At 44.1% G+C, this 16,738-nt stretch overlaps 1 protein-coding gene across 1 annotated transcript in view; it reads right to left on the bottom strand.

Annotated features, from left to right (window-relative positions):
* Nucleotides 1-507: 507 nt before the first annotated feature.
* LOC119401777 (D-beta-hydroxybutyrate dehydrogenase, mitochondrial) overlaps nt 508-16,738 on the bottom strand; it is a 260,301-nt gene continuing 244,070 nt past the window's right edge. The window contains exons 2-5 of the mRNA XM_037668751.2: nt 12,024-12,230; nt 7,756-7,938; nt 4,538-4,670; nt 508-2,237 (exon numbers count right to left, since the gene is read on the bottom strand). Coding sequence (XP_037524679.2) covers nt 1,907-2,237; nt 4,538-4,670; nt 7,756-7,938; nt 12,024-12,207 — 831 coding nt within the window. The 5' untranslated portion in view covers nt 12,208-12,230 and the 3' untranslated portion in view covers nt 508-1,906. The remainder of the gene's footprint in view (nt 2,238-4,537; nt 4,671-7,755; nt 7,939-12,023; nt 12,231-16,738) is intronic.

The following is a 16,738-nucleotide window of genomic DNA, read 5'->3' as shown; positions in this document are numbered from 1 at the left end:
ATCGCTGTCGCCTCGCTGGCTCGGAAGACGAATTAGCCCTTCGGCGACGCTGCCATTCACGAGCAAGCAAGCAAGCGCTGGCTTTCCAAATGTGCCACCGCTTGGCTTCCATGGCGCTAAAGGAAACCTTCATTTCTGATGCAGTCGAGCCAGTCGCATCCTCTCTGGCCTATTTTGGTACTCAATCAACCTCTAGCGCCCTCCTTTGACCTATTTCCGTGCTTTGAGCATGACGCCAGGCTACACTGACATAAGACGGAAGACGACAGCCCGGATACCTGAAGTGATCCGCCCTTAATATCATTAATTAGGTGATCACGTGAAGATAAGGTACTAGCATGTATAAAGATCATCGGGTACATGTAGACCGCTAGCGCTGCCGTGATGATCTTGTTGCGTTTTTCGCTAGCAAGGAGCGCGGCCGTGGCTCAAAGAATTTGGTTTCAAGAAATGGTTTTCGGCTCATATCGGCTGAAAGTTTCTGAATCGCGTAAAGTTCTTTTTTTTTTTTTTGTTATGTAAATACTGTGCAGTGGTAATAACGGAACAGGAAACATTCACAAATTTGAAATCTGAGCATGCACCTTTCGCGCCTTTGTTAATTTTTTGCGCTTTCTGGGACAGCAAATTGCGTGATATCTTTATTTCCAGGCCTGTAAATCTCTAGAATACGACATAGTTCATATGGCACTTAGGTACATTAATGGTAAAGAAACAAGTATTCTTGTTAACAACATATCCATCTCACATACTTGCACAACACTCGCAGTTTGTTAATGTTTAAGCGCTTTACATATTACACATAGAGTTTATGCAACCACGCGGCAGGTACACAAGAGTACAGTATATACGCAATTTGGTGCGAAGAGAATGAACCTGCATGTCACAGCTTGACTGGCCCCTTCACCCAGAAAATAACAAAATTACGAGCAGCGGAAAGCGACAGTACCAAATCAAAAGCACGCATGTTGCCCATCACAGCAAATATTAAAGTAAGACGGAAGTACATGCGAAATAAATATTCATAACAAAGTAATAAATAATTTAATTGTACTAATTAGCTATCACAAAAATCACCCAACATTCATGGACAGCATAATCAGCACATCCGATGTAACATATGAGATTTAGACAATATATTGTGTCGGTCACATAAGATGCCGGTATAAAATTTAGAGTATTGGTCTAAAAGTCAAACAAACAAGCGGCATACACACTGACCACTGCCAAGAGTGTGCGATCTCTCATTACAGCATATAATTAAAAGTGTTTCGTACCAGTGCACTCTTCCGGGTGCACAAGCGTTATCACATTTCACCGCGTTTCATCGCTATCACATTTTATCGCTACCGGCTCTACTGCCGCAAAACTCACACGCGGCCTCTTGCACATCAGTGTACCGTAATGTCTTAGTGACTGGGGACCCCGCAGCGGTTGCATCACGCATCGTAAAACGAAAACTCACAGGGTCCGTTATGCATCCGTCTAAGTCGACTCGTAGGCGAAAGCCATCTTATTTTTCTTCTAAGTCGATGTATTGAACCTTCCGCGCTCGCCTCCGAAAGCTATCTGCGCCAAACGTGGTTTTGCAATGCCTTCAGGATCGGAGGAATTGTAAGCTTCCTACACCTCACCTCGTTTTGCACTGCGTCCGGGATCGGCCCACCTTTGACCAAGCAGTGATGTCATGTGATGGTGTCACCATGTGACGCCACGTTGCGAGACCTCACAGTGACTTCATGATGACGTCACCCATTCTCGCGACCTGTGACGTCTTGACGACGTCATATGGTGACGTCATCGCGTGATGATTATCTTTTGAATCACTCGTGTTCAGCCGCCGACGCCGACCGTCAATTTTCGCGTTTCATGAGGCATCTCAGGTGTTCGCCTTAAAAAACGAGGCTCAACACAGCAATATGATGAGTTTGCGAATGCCGAGGATAAGGTAATCTACTGCTTCATCGGGCAAAGTCCTGAGAATGCACAGCGAGGCGTACTCGAAGGGTCCAGTAGCCGGGTAGCAGGTCTTCGGGTCCGTCTCTCTCACGGCCGAGATCATCTGATCCACGACCTCCTGGGGGTTCTCACGCATGGAGTACGAATAGTAGGTCGACGCCGACTTGAGCCAGTTCTTCACTTCGGCCTCGGTGTAGTCGGCGATGACTTCAGGCGCCTGCTTGTTCAAGTCTCGCTGGACGGCCTCAAGGGAACCGACGTTGTCGTTGATGGCAGTCCTGCGCGGTATGCAAAGAAATGACACAGTGTCAGGGGACAGAAGGAGAAGGGTGGAATTAGTGGTGGGGCGAGAGCGCAAAAGAATGAAGTAGGACTAGGAACTTGATTTATTTGTTCGCATGGACTAGTACTTGATTTACTTGATTTACTTGCGTACTGAGAAAACAGTTGTGGTGACTGAAGGAATGCCGCAGTGTCAGGTGACAGAACAAAAACAGTGGGATTAATGGCGTTGTGAGAGCTCAAAACAATAAAGTACAGGACTAGGCACTTGATTTGCCTGTGTTCGTGGACTAGCACTTGATTTAGTTGTGCACTTAGCGAAAATATAAGTTGACTGGCTGTATCCTGTATTTTTTCATCTGGAGATGAATAGGCGGCAACAATGAAGGCACCATCTCCGATAAACGGCACAATGAAAAAGCGCGAGCAATTATATAATTAACCCCAGATAGAACAAACTATGGAGTACCAACTATGGAATACAATGAAACCCTATACATAAACCAGTCGAAGGCCCTTTCGTCTGAGGCAAAAAAAGTTTAAGAGCTTCATTTGGCTTTCTGTGCCACTTTAGAAGAGTGTCCGTGACAGGAACACCACAGGCGTCACCTAGTGCCGCTGTGTATACTGGACAACTGCGAGCTGTAACCGCAATGATGTTACAAAAAGAGATAAAACTGTCTCTCTTTAATGACAACGTCCTTACTGCAACTTCAAAATTACCCAATTATCCAATGGGGATGTGTATCAGCGAATTAAAACAGTTAAAACAAAGCTGTCAGTAAGACTGCAAGAAAGCACACTCGCTCCTTGAGGACTGCAGCCGACCTTCCTAACAATTTGACTTACGCATGTCAAAGTATCAAGGCCTTGCGAATAGGCATACCGGACATATCAGCTTTCATACGCATCAAACACCGAAAAAGCAAATGAACATATGTGTTTCAATACGTATCGAAAACCAAAAACGCCAGGCCTGTGCAGAAAATGCAGCACAGTCACAGCGAAAGCTGGAAGAGCGGCCTTTCTATAAAGCCCGTTGTAAACTCTATAGCTACATGTGCCGCCTTCATTTGACCACTGACCCGTACTGTGATAACTGTGGGGCTCTAGAATCAATAGAACATATTTTTTTAGATTGCCAAGCATACAGAGAAGAAAGAACTTGTCTCCAAAGTAGAATATGTTCAACCTCCCAAGCACCGCTAGATCTCGGGAAAATACCTGGACCTACGTCTTTTCATTCTCAGCAACGTCAGATTTTAAAATTTCTGGTCAGATTCCTCGAGGACATTAACCGAATTGATAAACTGTAACTTAACTTACATCAGCGTCGTTAGGTTGTGATATGTACATACCGCGATCATAATATCTTCTTTTTTCCTTCTCCTTTCCTGCCCTCCTCCTCCTAGGGCCTTTCTGTCTTCAATCCCCTCCCCTATACAGAGTAGCATGGAGGCGCCTTTATATACGCCAGCAGAATTCTCTGTTTTTCATTAAAGAGATTTCTCTCTCTCTCTCTTGGGGCTACTAATACAAGTACACTTGCAACGTACCCACTACGCCATAAATCATCATAGTTTTTGTGAAGTAGAGAAGCGCCCACTATGCCATTATTCGTCATTCTACACGCTACACATCTGTAAGGCATTATGTGCACCTTGTTGATGCTTTCCTCGCTCCCTATCCCATTCCTCTCTTCCTTACTTTTCTGTCTCCCCTTACCCCTTCCCAAGTGCAGGGTAGCGAACCATATATTTGTTTTCTGGTTAACCTCCCTGCCTTCCTTAATTGCATCTCTCTCTCTCTCTCTCTTTGTTGATGCTGTTGTGGCTGATGACGATAAAGAATCATAGCTGAGCCCTTTGTAATGGGTTGGACCCACACATTAAGCTACACTCGTTACCACGGCCCACTCGTTACCCACTCAGTGACGCTATGCACATTGTGTGACGCCTGGTTGTTATTTTACTCTTCTACTACGCTATTTTACATACATTAACGCGATCCCTTGCCCGGCATGACACCTGCACGTACAGGATCTTTTTGCGAAGAAGTTTCAAGCACAGGCGGAGAGCTCTGTGGTGGAATACTCGACTGCCACGCAGAGGACCCGGGTTCAAATCGCATTCGATCCTGCATATTTCTTTCTTCTCATTTCGCGCAATAGCGGTTGCGGATACCGGCGACGGTGACGGACAACTACGCAACCAAAGTCAGCTGCTGTTGTGATCTCATAACAGCTTTCTCTGTGAAAAGGAAATGAAGAGGGGTTTAGTGAAGAAAGTTCACTTACTTGTACAAAGTCGGCTCGATGGCAATGACGTCGACTCCTTTGCTGTACATCTCTCTCCTCAGACCGTCAACAAGCGATAAGGATGCGTACTTGCTCATACAGTACGCCGTCGCTAGTGGGAATGTATATGATCCTGAAAACAGAACAACGGGCATATTTATCCACAAAACACAGCCAAACATCCCGAGCGTGTAATTTATTGCCTGTAACATTGCACTTCGATATACTTAGATCCTCATAGAGCAGATAAACGCGAATTTAAATAAGCTACTTATATTTCCTTTTTGTTAAAACCTACCGGGAGCCATGAGCGCTATGCTAAAGGCACCAATAAGTGTCTATGCAGTACCCGCTTGTTTAAGAAACAGTTGTCAGCACAAACCTCAATGAGAACTAACAGATAATCAAGCAAAAAAATATATATATGGGATGCTATGTGTAGTAACTGTGATAAAAATGAGAATAAATGCCGACAGGAACCAAACCTGCAACCTTCTAATAACGAGTCCGATGCTCTACCAATTGAGGTACGGCGGCGGTCATCCTCCCGTCCACTTTGTCGGGTATATTTGTGCATTTAAATGTGGAAGTCTTAATCAGTGCAACTCGTAGCCAAGGCGGCGAATGGGGAGCACTATTTTTCTGCCTGCTGGCCTCCCATAGCCAAAAAATAAAAAAATAAATAAAAATCCTTTTCTTTCGTTCAATACCAGATGACCCGTAGGTTCTGCTCGTAACTTTGAATTGTAGCTTGCTGCTTTTTTTTTATTTCGATTAACTTGTCAATGTGTTATTGTACTGAGCGCCGGCACAAGACGCGGAACGAAAGAACGAGGACGCGCTGCGTCCTTGTTCTTTCATCCCGTGTCTCGTGTTCGCGCACAGTACCATGACGAATGTTTTTGTTCGAACTTGCTCAACTCGCAACTTTGTTGTAAATGTAACACTGCGGCTTCTCGTACGCTAATCAACGCCAACATTCTATCGGCCAAAAGAAAAAGCAAAGAAAGAGAAACAAGTTGATAAGCATGCAGGTCTTCGCTACCAGTGACACGACCACTTATGACACTGGATACATGATAACAGATTCCACAAGGCACTGCTTCACTCCATACACAACACCGGCCTGACGGCGCACATGTAATACACATATATACAGAAAATTAAGGGCAAGTCTATGTCGCGATATAAAAAGTCTTATAAGTATACCTTCCAGAGAAAGGTGAACATAATTATTTGAGATGTATGTTGATGGGATGAGATATCTCATTTTGTGTTTGTGGCACAATAATAAGTGTTCCTATAAAAAGTTGAAATTAACGACCCTCCTTGAATTGCTGTAACTGTAGTTTAAATTTGTGGAAACTTGCAACTGTAGCTGTGATGGGCTCAGTGTTTTGCTTCAGGGAACTGTGGCTGTAATCGTAACAATGTTACATTTTGCTGGTGCTGTGTGCGTGGCACGTGCTGAGCCGACTCTTGCAAAAGGAACACGCGAAGTGCATAGCTTCACACTTAATTGATTTTCCAAGGTTGACTGCATGGCGTAATGCAGCTTCATTGTTCACATTCCTTGTTCACACTCCTTGAATTGTTGAGTGGTGTGTTTCAAACCAATTAATCATCAATCCTAACAGAACAACGTTTATAATCTTCAGAAATATGCACAAAATACTACTAAACAGACCTGATTTAATTTTAGATGGTCATATCATCCCGGACTCTAACTGTGTGTCTTTCTTGGGCATTAAACTAGATTGTAACCTTAAGTTTTCTGATCACATTGCTTTCATTAAACATTATTGTGCATTCGGTATAAGAGCACTAATTAGATCAAAATCATATTTCTCTAAAGGTAGGTTATTATCATTATATTTTGCCTTCATTCACAGTCACATCGTCTACGGCATTGCCTCATGGGGCAATACGTATCACTGCCACTTATAGTCTATTCAGCACTTACAAAACCAAGCCATTCGCATCATCACTAACAGCAACTTTTTCACCAATGCGTCTCCATTACTTCGTGACCACAACATATTAGATTTAACAGGCTTGTTTAGGTATCATCTCACTATTATGTTTCATAAACTACTTAATAAACAGCTCTCACACGATTTCATTGATTCCAGACATTTTACTAATACAAATATTACTAGGTTTGCACATAGCTCAAGCTTTCTTTTGCCTATTGTACATACTAAATACGGCAAAATGACCTCGACATTCACCGCCACAAAATTGTGGAATGATTTACCCCTGACTGTCAAAACTTCATCTTTTCATGAATTCAAATATGTCATTAAACGTTTTCACTTGCAAGTGTAAATTTAACCAATTCAGCATATCGCTACTTGTATAGCTTCTTCTTTTTGATCATCGCAATGGTTCATTTGTATTATAATTATTTTTGTTAGTTCTTTTTCAGTTATTGTACTTTGCCACTGTGTTTCAATATATGTACTTTAACTATTGGATATTATTTGTGTTTATTGCGTTTCCTTTTTTTTGTTGTTGGTGTTCACCTGCTCACTGTTTTTACTTCTTGTTAACTATTACTAACCGAGGGTCCCGCTGCAGTGTTCGACTATGGGACCCTCGTCTGTATATTTTTTTGTATCCCCATTTTTATGTATAATAGAATAATGACTTAGACTTTGACTTTATATTCATTTTCTTGTGCACATAGCAATAAAATTAGCGCAACTTGAACTAAGTCGTGGGAGGCTGGGTGGAAGGTGGGTGGATGGGCACCTAGCTGGTCCTGGTTTGGCTAGGCTTTTACCTTCTCACCTGTCTCTTTCCCGCTCTTTGATAAACTATACTATTTATGACAATTCTTGCTGTGTTTTTTTTTATCGGCATTGTCATTCGAAGCCTGAATATTTCCTATAGTTCTTTCTCTGCTTCTCAATCATTATTTCCCCCTCTCTCTCTCTTTCTCTATCTCTCTATACTCGTTCTCTCGCCCATCAGAGTTATTGCATCCCACGCCGGACGAATAGGCCCACGTGTTCTGGGAGCGGAGCAGGAAAGGAAGAAGAAGACGAAGATGATGCGTGCCGGTTCATGATGATGATAATTTTCTACCTACGACAGACGGCAAACACCGCCAATAACTGCTCTGCCGTAATTCAAATGTGAAGTGTTCGATCAGCACGAAAGCACTCTCTTAGGACGTGATTCAAGCGGGCCACTTTCAGGATCGCCGCACTCACCGTACACACTAGTGACGATGACCACTCGTCCTTTGCTTCTCTTCAGCAGTGGCAGGAACTTTTTGGCAACACGAACGACTCCGAAGACGTTGACGTCGAACACTCTGACGATGCTCTCCATGGTCATCCATTCGATGAGGCCGCTGTTCGGGATGCCGGCGTTGGCCACCACGGCCCAGAGGACTGCGCATATGCATTTCCAAGCGCTTCAAGACAATGTCTACAACGTGACAAGGTCTCAATGTCATCAGCGCGGGAAGTGCACGCGGCTGAGCGGGAGGCCACAACAAAAAGTGTTGAAGCCATTCCTTGTGCAGTATATTCGTCAGAAAGTGCGTATTGTGCCCATAACTGTTCACATCACTCAACTTCACGGGTCACTCACTCCACTCACGTCACTCACTCACTCACTCACTCACTCACTCACTCACTCACTCACTCACTCACTCACTCACTCACTCACTCACTCACTCACTCACTCACTCACTCACTCACTCACTCACTCACTCACTCACTCACTCACTCACTCACTCACTCACTCATTTATTTATTTACTTATTGGTTTGTTTATCATATTTTAATTTAACTGTCAAGACTGTCAATTCATTGCTAAGGACAGCTACCAGAAGACCTGCATTTTATTCTTTTTTTCAACTATCTCTCTACCCACATCCTTCTAGGGCCTTTTTCTCCCCTCCTCTCTTCTCCACCGAAGAATAGCAAGTAGGCGAACACACGCTGAATGAACTTTCTGCTTTTAATAAAGAGCTTTTCTCTCTGTCTCTCTCAGCCACCAGCGTTCTTTTAAGACGGGTGCCTCATGCGCTGTTGCACTTGTTTTGCTTGTTCGGACTTTTGTATAGTAAGGCCCATTTGTCGACATGGTTACATGCTTCTTGAATGTCATTTCCTTATTAGCATGAAATATTTATTTCGCCCCGTTACTTGAAAGATGAGAACCGTGCGAAAAGTACAGCCGCGTTATAAGTAGGCATGTTCAGTTTTAGGGGCGAAGCTCCTTAAGGCGGCACCCGTTCGTCCCTCGTAGTCGTAGTAGTAGTCGTAGTGCGTAACCATTCTTACCGCTTTGACCTCCAAGGTGGTGCCGGTGGGAGATTTTGCCTGTGACGTTGTTGAATCAATAAAAAAATTCGCAGCGTGCGCGTTAACTAAAAGCCGAATTCTTCTGTCTCTCATTCCCCATTAGCAGCCATTGGCATGTTCCAGTAGGAAACGTTAGTAGAAGTAGAAGTGTAAGTGTTAGCTAAAAGCCGACTTCTTCTGTCTCTCATTCCCTTAGCAGCCATTGTTTACCTCCAAGGTAGTGCCTGGTGAGATTTCTCCTGTGCGTCATTAAACAATAAAAATTTGTTCAAAACGCCGTTGATTGATGAAATAAACCAACGAAAGACGCCAGATTGTTTTGTAAAAGCAAAACGAAAGAACGCCAGATGTTTCTAAAGCAAAATGAAAAGACGCCAGCTGCTTAACGAAAGACGCCAGATGTTTTCTAAAGCAATGGTTTTCTAAACAATGAAAATTCACAGCGTACATGTAAAATTAAAGTGAGCTGCAAGTCGTCACAACTCATCGAACCTTTAGTATAAACGCGCCCGATCTCACGTCGGTGATGATGTACTGGGCAGAATTCACGGAAGATTCACGGTTTACCAATGAACCTCCGCAGCTTCGCCCACTCATCATCATTCACTCCGTGGATATGCTGTGATTTTTCAGTAACTGTGGTAAAAGTTACAACTGTGGACGCAAGGCCATAGAGAAGTCAGAATAGAACAATTGTTCGTTGCATTTGGTGAATAATGCGGGAATTTCGAAACTGGCTTCACACGCCATGAAGTCAGGGCGCGTAGAATGCTGTGAAATGATAACACACAAAAAAAATGGTTTTAATCTTTGCAAATGCGAGAGCAGCAACCTAATAATTGATTTTTGCTGTGATCAACACGACGTTTCTTTTATAGGAAAGAATTGTCAATGTTATCCCGACATTAGAAAACATTTACCATCATTTATAGTCGACACAAACCGGTATTTTTCAATGGTAAGCCAACTGCTAACAGGCGCTGGTTGTACGGTGTGCCCAGACAGCACGATTCACAAATCTTCCAGGGAGGCAACGGGAGGGACGGGTTGCCAAGCTATGCTATCACGTATATAGTGCATGTTTCATCGTTTCCGTTTAAAGGCACACAAAAGTGAATAAATATATTAATTTAGACTGATAAACGATGCTCTGAAAACTCCAGTGTCGTTAGTGCCGTTACTTTCACCACCGTAGGTTGATTAATAGGTAAGACTATCAATGTGAAATGTCCCACTCTTAAATTTACCGCCGAAATCTCTGATGGTGACGTCACGGATTTCAAAGGGCTCTTTTCGCATTTTGGCCCCATTGGCTCAATGAAATTTCGTGTAACTTGATACGTTAGGTATATGGCTCCCTCAGAAGATATTGTGCATAATTTTTACCGACTAAGAACTACGCAGGACCTCGAAGACGCCGTCAGAATCTATGACGTTACGGCGACTGTTGCGAAAACTTCAAGGTGGCGTCGCCACCTTGAAATTCCCGCACCAGTCGCGTTGAAGTCTCAGATTTTGGCGGCGTCTTCTCGGTCCAACGTAGTTCCTAATTAGTAAAAATTAAGTACATTGTCCTATGAGGGGGCCATGGACTTAAATGGACCGACAACCAGTTTTTATGGTACCAGTTTTCTTTAGCGCTACGGAAAGCTTATCGGTCAGAGTATCTAATCACGGAATGGTAACCCGGAGAACACCGTGAAACGTTTATAATCGAAATTTTTGATCTGCGGTGATTATGAAAACCCATACACAGAACATGCTGCAAGCGGTTCGTTCTGCGCGGCGGTTTGCTGCGCATGCGTGCACTCCGCGCGCATGCGCCGCCGAAAAAGCCGAAAAAGCAAAAAAAAAATGTCTTAAAGGAGTACTGACACGATTTTGAAGTGCAGCAAAACGGACGTTTTTGGTTTCCTTGGCATGTAGTGTTAACGCTCTCCCCACACCGCATCCGGGAAACACGTATAAATATTGAAGTTTGATTTTAAAGTTTTCATCTCCCAGCATCTGCAAGGCAGATTCACCGCATGGAGAGCCCTAAGTGAACGACTCCATAATCCAGCTTTGATGCTCTTCCGTTCGGCTGCGCGACATACCGGTTTCTTGTGACTTTTAAACGCGATTTAAGAATATTAATCCTACTTGGATCGCGAGAAAGATGCTTGAATCTGTCGCTATAATTCACCGTCATTTCATTTCCACGAGGATTTATTCCCATGTGGTGGCCAGTTGTCGGTACCTTTAAAGGAGTACTGACACGATTTTGAGACATAGCAAAAGGGACATTTTTCGTTTCCTTGGTATGCAGTGTCAACGCTGTCCACATTCGGTGTCGGAGAACACGTATAAAATATTTTAATTTGACTTCGAAGTTTTCGTCGCTGAGCATCTGCAAGCCAGCCCCACTGCAATGGACATTATCCCGACGAATCAAGACAGTTCCCTCGAGTTTGCGAGTTCTGCGTCCTGCATGCAGCCTAAATCGCAGAAATCACGGTCAGGGTCACTGGACGACAGTTCACACATCGTTGTTTATGTGCACCACGAGCAGATAACGGATTTGCCGCTAGTACGTCGCGAGTTTCTCTATCCCCGTGACGTCATACTGATTGAGACGTCACTGAGAAGCCGCCCCCTCTATATCGAAACCGAAAGTGTATTTTTAAGGTAGTGGTAATTAAAATATATACGATGCATTTCCAGGCACCACAATACTCGTTTTAGGTTTCTCGACACCAGTATTTTTATTTAGAGCAACAATCCGAAAATTTTTAAAAGTCGTGTCAGTACTCCTTTAACATACTAAGCTTCAGGAAATTTTGTTGAAGCAATGTCCCCGAAGTACGAAAAAAACACTTTTAGATCCGTGACGTCACACGCGGGGATTACGGGGTGAAATTTAAGAATCGAACATTGACCTTGATTTTCTCTGTTAATACACACCTACGATGGTTAAATTAACGACATAATTGTTATCAGAGTGCAATTGATCAATCAAAAGCGACTCATTAGTCAATTTTATTGTCCCTTTAACGGCCGTCTACATTTTAAACCTAGGCAAATCGTCGGGGGTGGGGGTGGGGGATAAGAATTCTAATAAGAATGCTAACGCATGTTATCGCATCTAATGCATGTTTCATAGTTTCCTCGTAACGGCCGTCTACCTCTCGATCCAAGGTCCCGCTTGACCGCTTCGAGGGCTTCGTCGATCTGGTTGTCCTTGGTGACGTCCAGCTGCAGCACTCGGACGTTTCGGCACTTCTTGAGCACCATTGCGCCTTCGGTGTTGGAGTCGAGGCAGCCCGCGTAAACCAGGAAACCCTGTTGAGACAAACTCCTGGCGAGCATGTTGCCAAACCCCGTGTCACAACCTGCGGGGCGAAAGGGCCGCGTGTTCCGCAAAGGTGTCAAGAGAACTGGCATAAATCCAATGAGAAGCACAACTTTCTAGATATGCGTCTCCAAAGTCAGTTAGAAAGTGCATTGGCATTAATGTTATGATTTATTCTGAGTGCGAGATGCACAGTACTCAGGATTTGAAACGCGACATCGATTCCTCTTATTTTAGTATAAGGAATGCTATGCTCAGCTGCTTGCAAAAACCGCGTCACATCGCTGCAAAATCTGGCCATGCAATGTTGGCTCTGATGTAAGAATTCGAGCAAAATTACGGCGATATGACAGGAACTGTAGCCCCCCCGCCCCCCTCAACTCACTCCTGGTGGAGGGTCGGGGAGGGCGACGTTTAGGTGTCCGACACGCGATTAGGGTCGTGTACAAGCGCACCAAAGTAGGGTCTTGCAATTAGAGGATGCACACAATTAAAGCTGCATACCTTACCAGCTCTAATTACCGGCCTCATTTTGTTCTAGAAGTTCACTATAGTGGTGAAATGGACCGTGCGGAAACAAGCAAGTTTTGATCACAAAAATGACATGTTTCTTCTGCGTGCGTCACTCAATGTAACGTTATTACGGCTTCAAACCCTCCCTCTCTAGTCTGTAGACTGCAAATGGGTAGTCAGCCACCCGCTTCGACCAAATGGGACATATGCGCTTCTGAAGATAGACACATGCCCAAAACACAATGGTTGCGTTAGTAAGTTTGTAATGTGCATCAAAAATACTCATGTTGTAGAGTTGTAGAGTTAACTTTTCAATTACCTGGAAATTCTGATAATCGCCGTCTCTTAAGTTTATTCGTCTCGAAACACGAAACAGCGGTGTCTCTGAGAACAACCAAAAAAGAAAAAAAATCTCTTAATACTTGTGCTCTAAATCGTTTTCGTATCATAAATAGAACAACATGAACTCTTGCAAGCAAACTGTGCTTTGTCATGTTATTTTCTTCATTTGTTTCAGATTGATATATGTATGTTTGTTCTTTCTTGACTTGTTCAGTTTTGTGTTTAGATAACCACTTATTTTCCCCTGCAGAACTTATAGAACTGAGGTAGCCGAGTGCATATAAAATTCAACCTCTCCACAGCAAGCCAGCAAGAACAGAGCAGCTTGCACTTATAAATGTGTTCGAACAAACAAAAAATGAAACAAATCGCCTGTGTCGATACAATGCCAAAGTGTTCTTCATCGGTCAAGGTGATCGCGATCAGTACGAGCAAGTTTTGATCTTCGCAGTGAAAAAATAGCGCAAGGCTACATCGTCGTTGACTTAGGCCGAATCAGCAATATTTATCTATCCCCGTGCGGCGCGCCTTTTGATCGCATCGATTTTCCAGTTCCAGAAGCGGCAGACTCCGCGCCCTCGACCTCGTTCGGTACACGCTCATGCCGTGCCCGATGCGAGCAGTGCCCCTCGCACGCCAGCCATGCACGCCAGCCATGGGCAGAGTCCTTGGGCAGTATAAACCTTAAGAGAGCATATGATCGACTTCGGGAGGTTGGTTCGCTAAGCACAGCTCTCAACGAAACCTTGGTAACATCTCTTACACGCGTGCGCGTTTTGCGAACATTGTGTGACCCCGAGAATGTGTGTAACAACGGAGATGAATTTTAAAGACGAAAGTCATAATATAATAATATAATATCTGGGGTTTAACGTCCCAAAACCACGATATGATTATGAGAGACGCCGTAGTGGAGGGCTCCGGCAATTTCGACCACCTGGGGTTCTTTAACGTGCACCTAAATCTAAGTACACGGGCCTCAGACATTTTCGCCTCCACCGAAAATGCAGCCGCCGCGGCCGGGATTCGATCCCGCGACCTTCGGGTCAGCAGTCGAGCGCCATAACCACTAGACCACCGTGGCGGGGCAAAAGACGAAAGTCTTTCTTGGAATACTTCAACGCAGAAATTTCGGTCTGTCTGTCTGTCTGTCACACGATTCAGCCACCGGCCAAAGTTTAAGCACTTGCTGAGCGCCCAGCCATCTTGAACTGGTAGCAGCGTTCATACTTGTGAACATTGTCGATCAAAAAGCAAATATCATGCATATCTGAACCGCATCATCAATGCGTGAATATTAGGTGGTGTGTTCGTTTACTAGAAAATACATAGATACGTAATTCTAAAGACCCTAGTGTTTCTTAGGCTGCGCTGAAAATGCTAGCGTTTCTTAGGCTGCATTGAAAATGCGACGCTAGGAGCCAGATGCGGTGATTCAACACAGAGGAGGAGGACTCATGTAGTACGGCCGGCAGAAGGCTATCGTCTTTCGACGACACTTGCAGAGAAGCACGCAGATACGCGGCCAGTTTTTTTACTCGATTTTTTTTTCACAGCGAACCTGTATATATGGCTCGCGTTTGGCGGTGTATGAGTGCGCAAAACTATCATCATCACGAACGAGTATGCGCTGCAAAAATTGGACAAGCCCCACTATACTCACCACTAGACCACCGAAAATGAAGAAACAATGCTAGCATATGCTATCCGAAAGGTCTCCACGCTTGCACGATTTCGTCTTCAGGGTTGCCAGCATATATAGCTAGGGATGATACCCGCCGCAGCACGAATCGCTACCCATACGAGTTATTCAGGTGTTCTTAATGTCCTTTAAGCTAACGTCACCAAACGCTAAGTTCGAAGCACGTATCTCCTAGACGTGGTGATACAGAAGTCAAAAGCTACAAGAGAAGACGCTTCGACAGATCCCAGCTCGTGATAAACAAAGGGACCGCTCGTTTCAGCTTCGCTGGTTAACGATAGGTACGGAGTGCATAGGCGGGAATTTTCTTTTCAGACTAGCGTAAGGAAACTAAAGTCACGCGCTAACCTTTCCAGCTTGAAATTTAAGCGCAAGACTTATGGATTTTCCCTATTCTTCAAATGTTATCATTCAAACGCATGACGACTCAGTGTTCGCGCCAAGTCATTTCAGTTTCTGCCTCAGAGCTGCCACTAAGAAGCCGTTTCATCCCGGTACACCCATACACTCGATTATCTTCGAACCTTCCTCACACAAGACTGGAAGGACCTGCCTCCCTGCCATGCTGCAGATTCTTCCATTTCTGAGGGTGGTATTAAAAACATCAAGTTACAAAATTTGCACACCTCATGTAATGCCTAATGCTCAGGAGCCTTTGAGGTAACGACAAATAAAAAGAAATTCACCCATCACATGAAATAATATTAAAATGCGATCTACCAGGCAATTATCTCCAGGATATCGTTTAAGTTTCGTATTCTCTTACCTCTTTTTTGTCATATCGCGCCTCGTATCCTCCTGCTGGTCAAAATACGGTATATTACCCGCCTCTTACCCGCCACCTTGGTTTTGCGGCTATGGCTTTCTATTGCTAAGAGATCGCGGCTGTATTTTCATGACGGTGTATAGCGAAAACGATCGTCTGAAACCCTATACGTAGTTTGATCATTAAGCACACGACTGCGGTAAACTGCATTTTTCTGATACAGCCGGCGTTCGGGTTTCGAATGTCCAGCATCTATAAGCATGCATGATGTGCAGCGCAAACTGTATTCCTTTCGTCTTCATTCCAAGTTCCACTTGCCCAATAGATTAAGCCACCTTTCTCTTCGATTACGTTATGGGCACAAGTGTACCTCTATGCGGAAGAACTAAGTATTGCACCACAATGTATTATTCGCAGCCAAACTTGAGAAATTGCACCAGAGAACACCTGCACAGGACGCGGCCTGTGCTTGTATATCGCACCATTTCTGATAAAAATCTTCAGCAAAAAAAGAAAGGGAAATAAATGCCTAAAAGCATCGCGAACGTTAGCTCCAACAGCAACGCGCATGATATACGTAGTTATTCTACTGCAGCACCAATATAATTGTTTTGAATCCCTTTGTCACGAGAAGACAAATGGACTTTAGTGTCCTTCCACATCGATGCCTTAGTAGAGAACGGAAATCGAACCCGCAACCTCGTGCTCTGCGGAATAACGCTGCAGTACTGATTTACGAGGTACATCGGGCGAAAGGTAGGCGCTTATGTATTTCGTTCCTTTCCACTTATGCGTTGGAGTATACAGGGCTCTCCTTTCTTTAAGATTATTACGCCGATGCAGTTCCCGCCAAATGATGTTCCTCATAGCAAACAATAAGTTTTCCGGGTCATTAATCACTTGTTATCGTTATCAGCATAGCCGTGTGCAAGGTGCTGTATTAGCAAACAATAAGTTTTCCGGGTCATTAATCACTTGTTATCGTTATTAGCATAGCCGTGTGCAAGGTGCTGTATTAGGGGGTCATCGTCGCTTTTTGGGCACCGCACCCCCGTAGTCACATTTCGCGCCCGCAACCGAATATCGAGAAAGACAAACACCTCACCTACTTAATTTCGATGCTTTATTTGCCGATAAACAAATATTTAAGTTTGCATATCTTACATGCAAGGCTATACACAGCAGCCAAGCGCTCTACACAGGAACCACTAGCAAGCGCTCATGT

This window comes from Rhipicephalus sanguineus, chromosome 8 (assembly GCF_013339695.2).
Source record: "Rhipicephalus sanguineus isolate Rsan-2018 chromosome 8, BIME_Rsan_1.4, whole genome shotgun sequence".
NCBI classification, from domain to species: Eukaryota; Metazoa; Arthropoda; class Arachnida; order Ixodida; family Ixodidae; genus Rhipicephalus; species Rhipicephalus sanguineus.
This window is presented reverse-complemented; position numbering and strand designations above follow the sequence as displayed.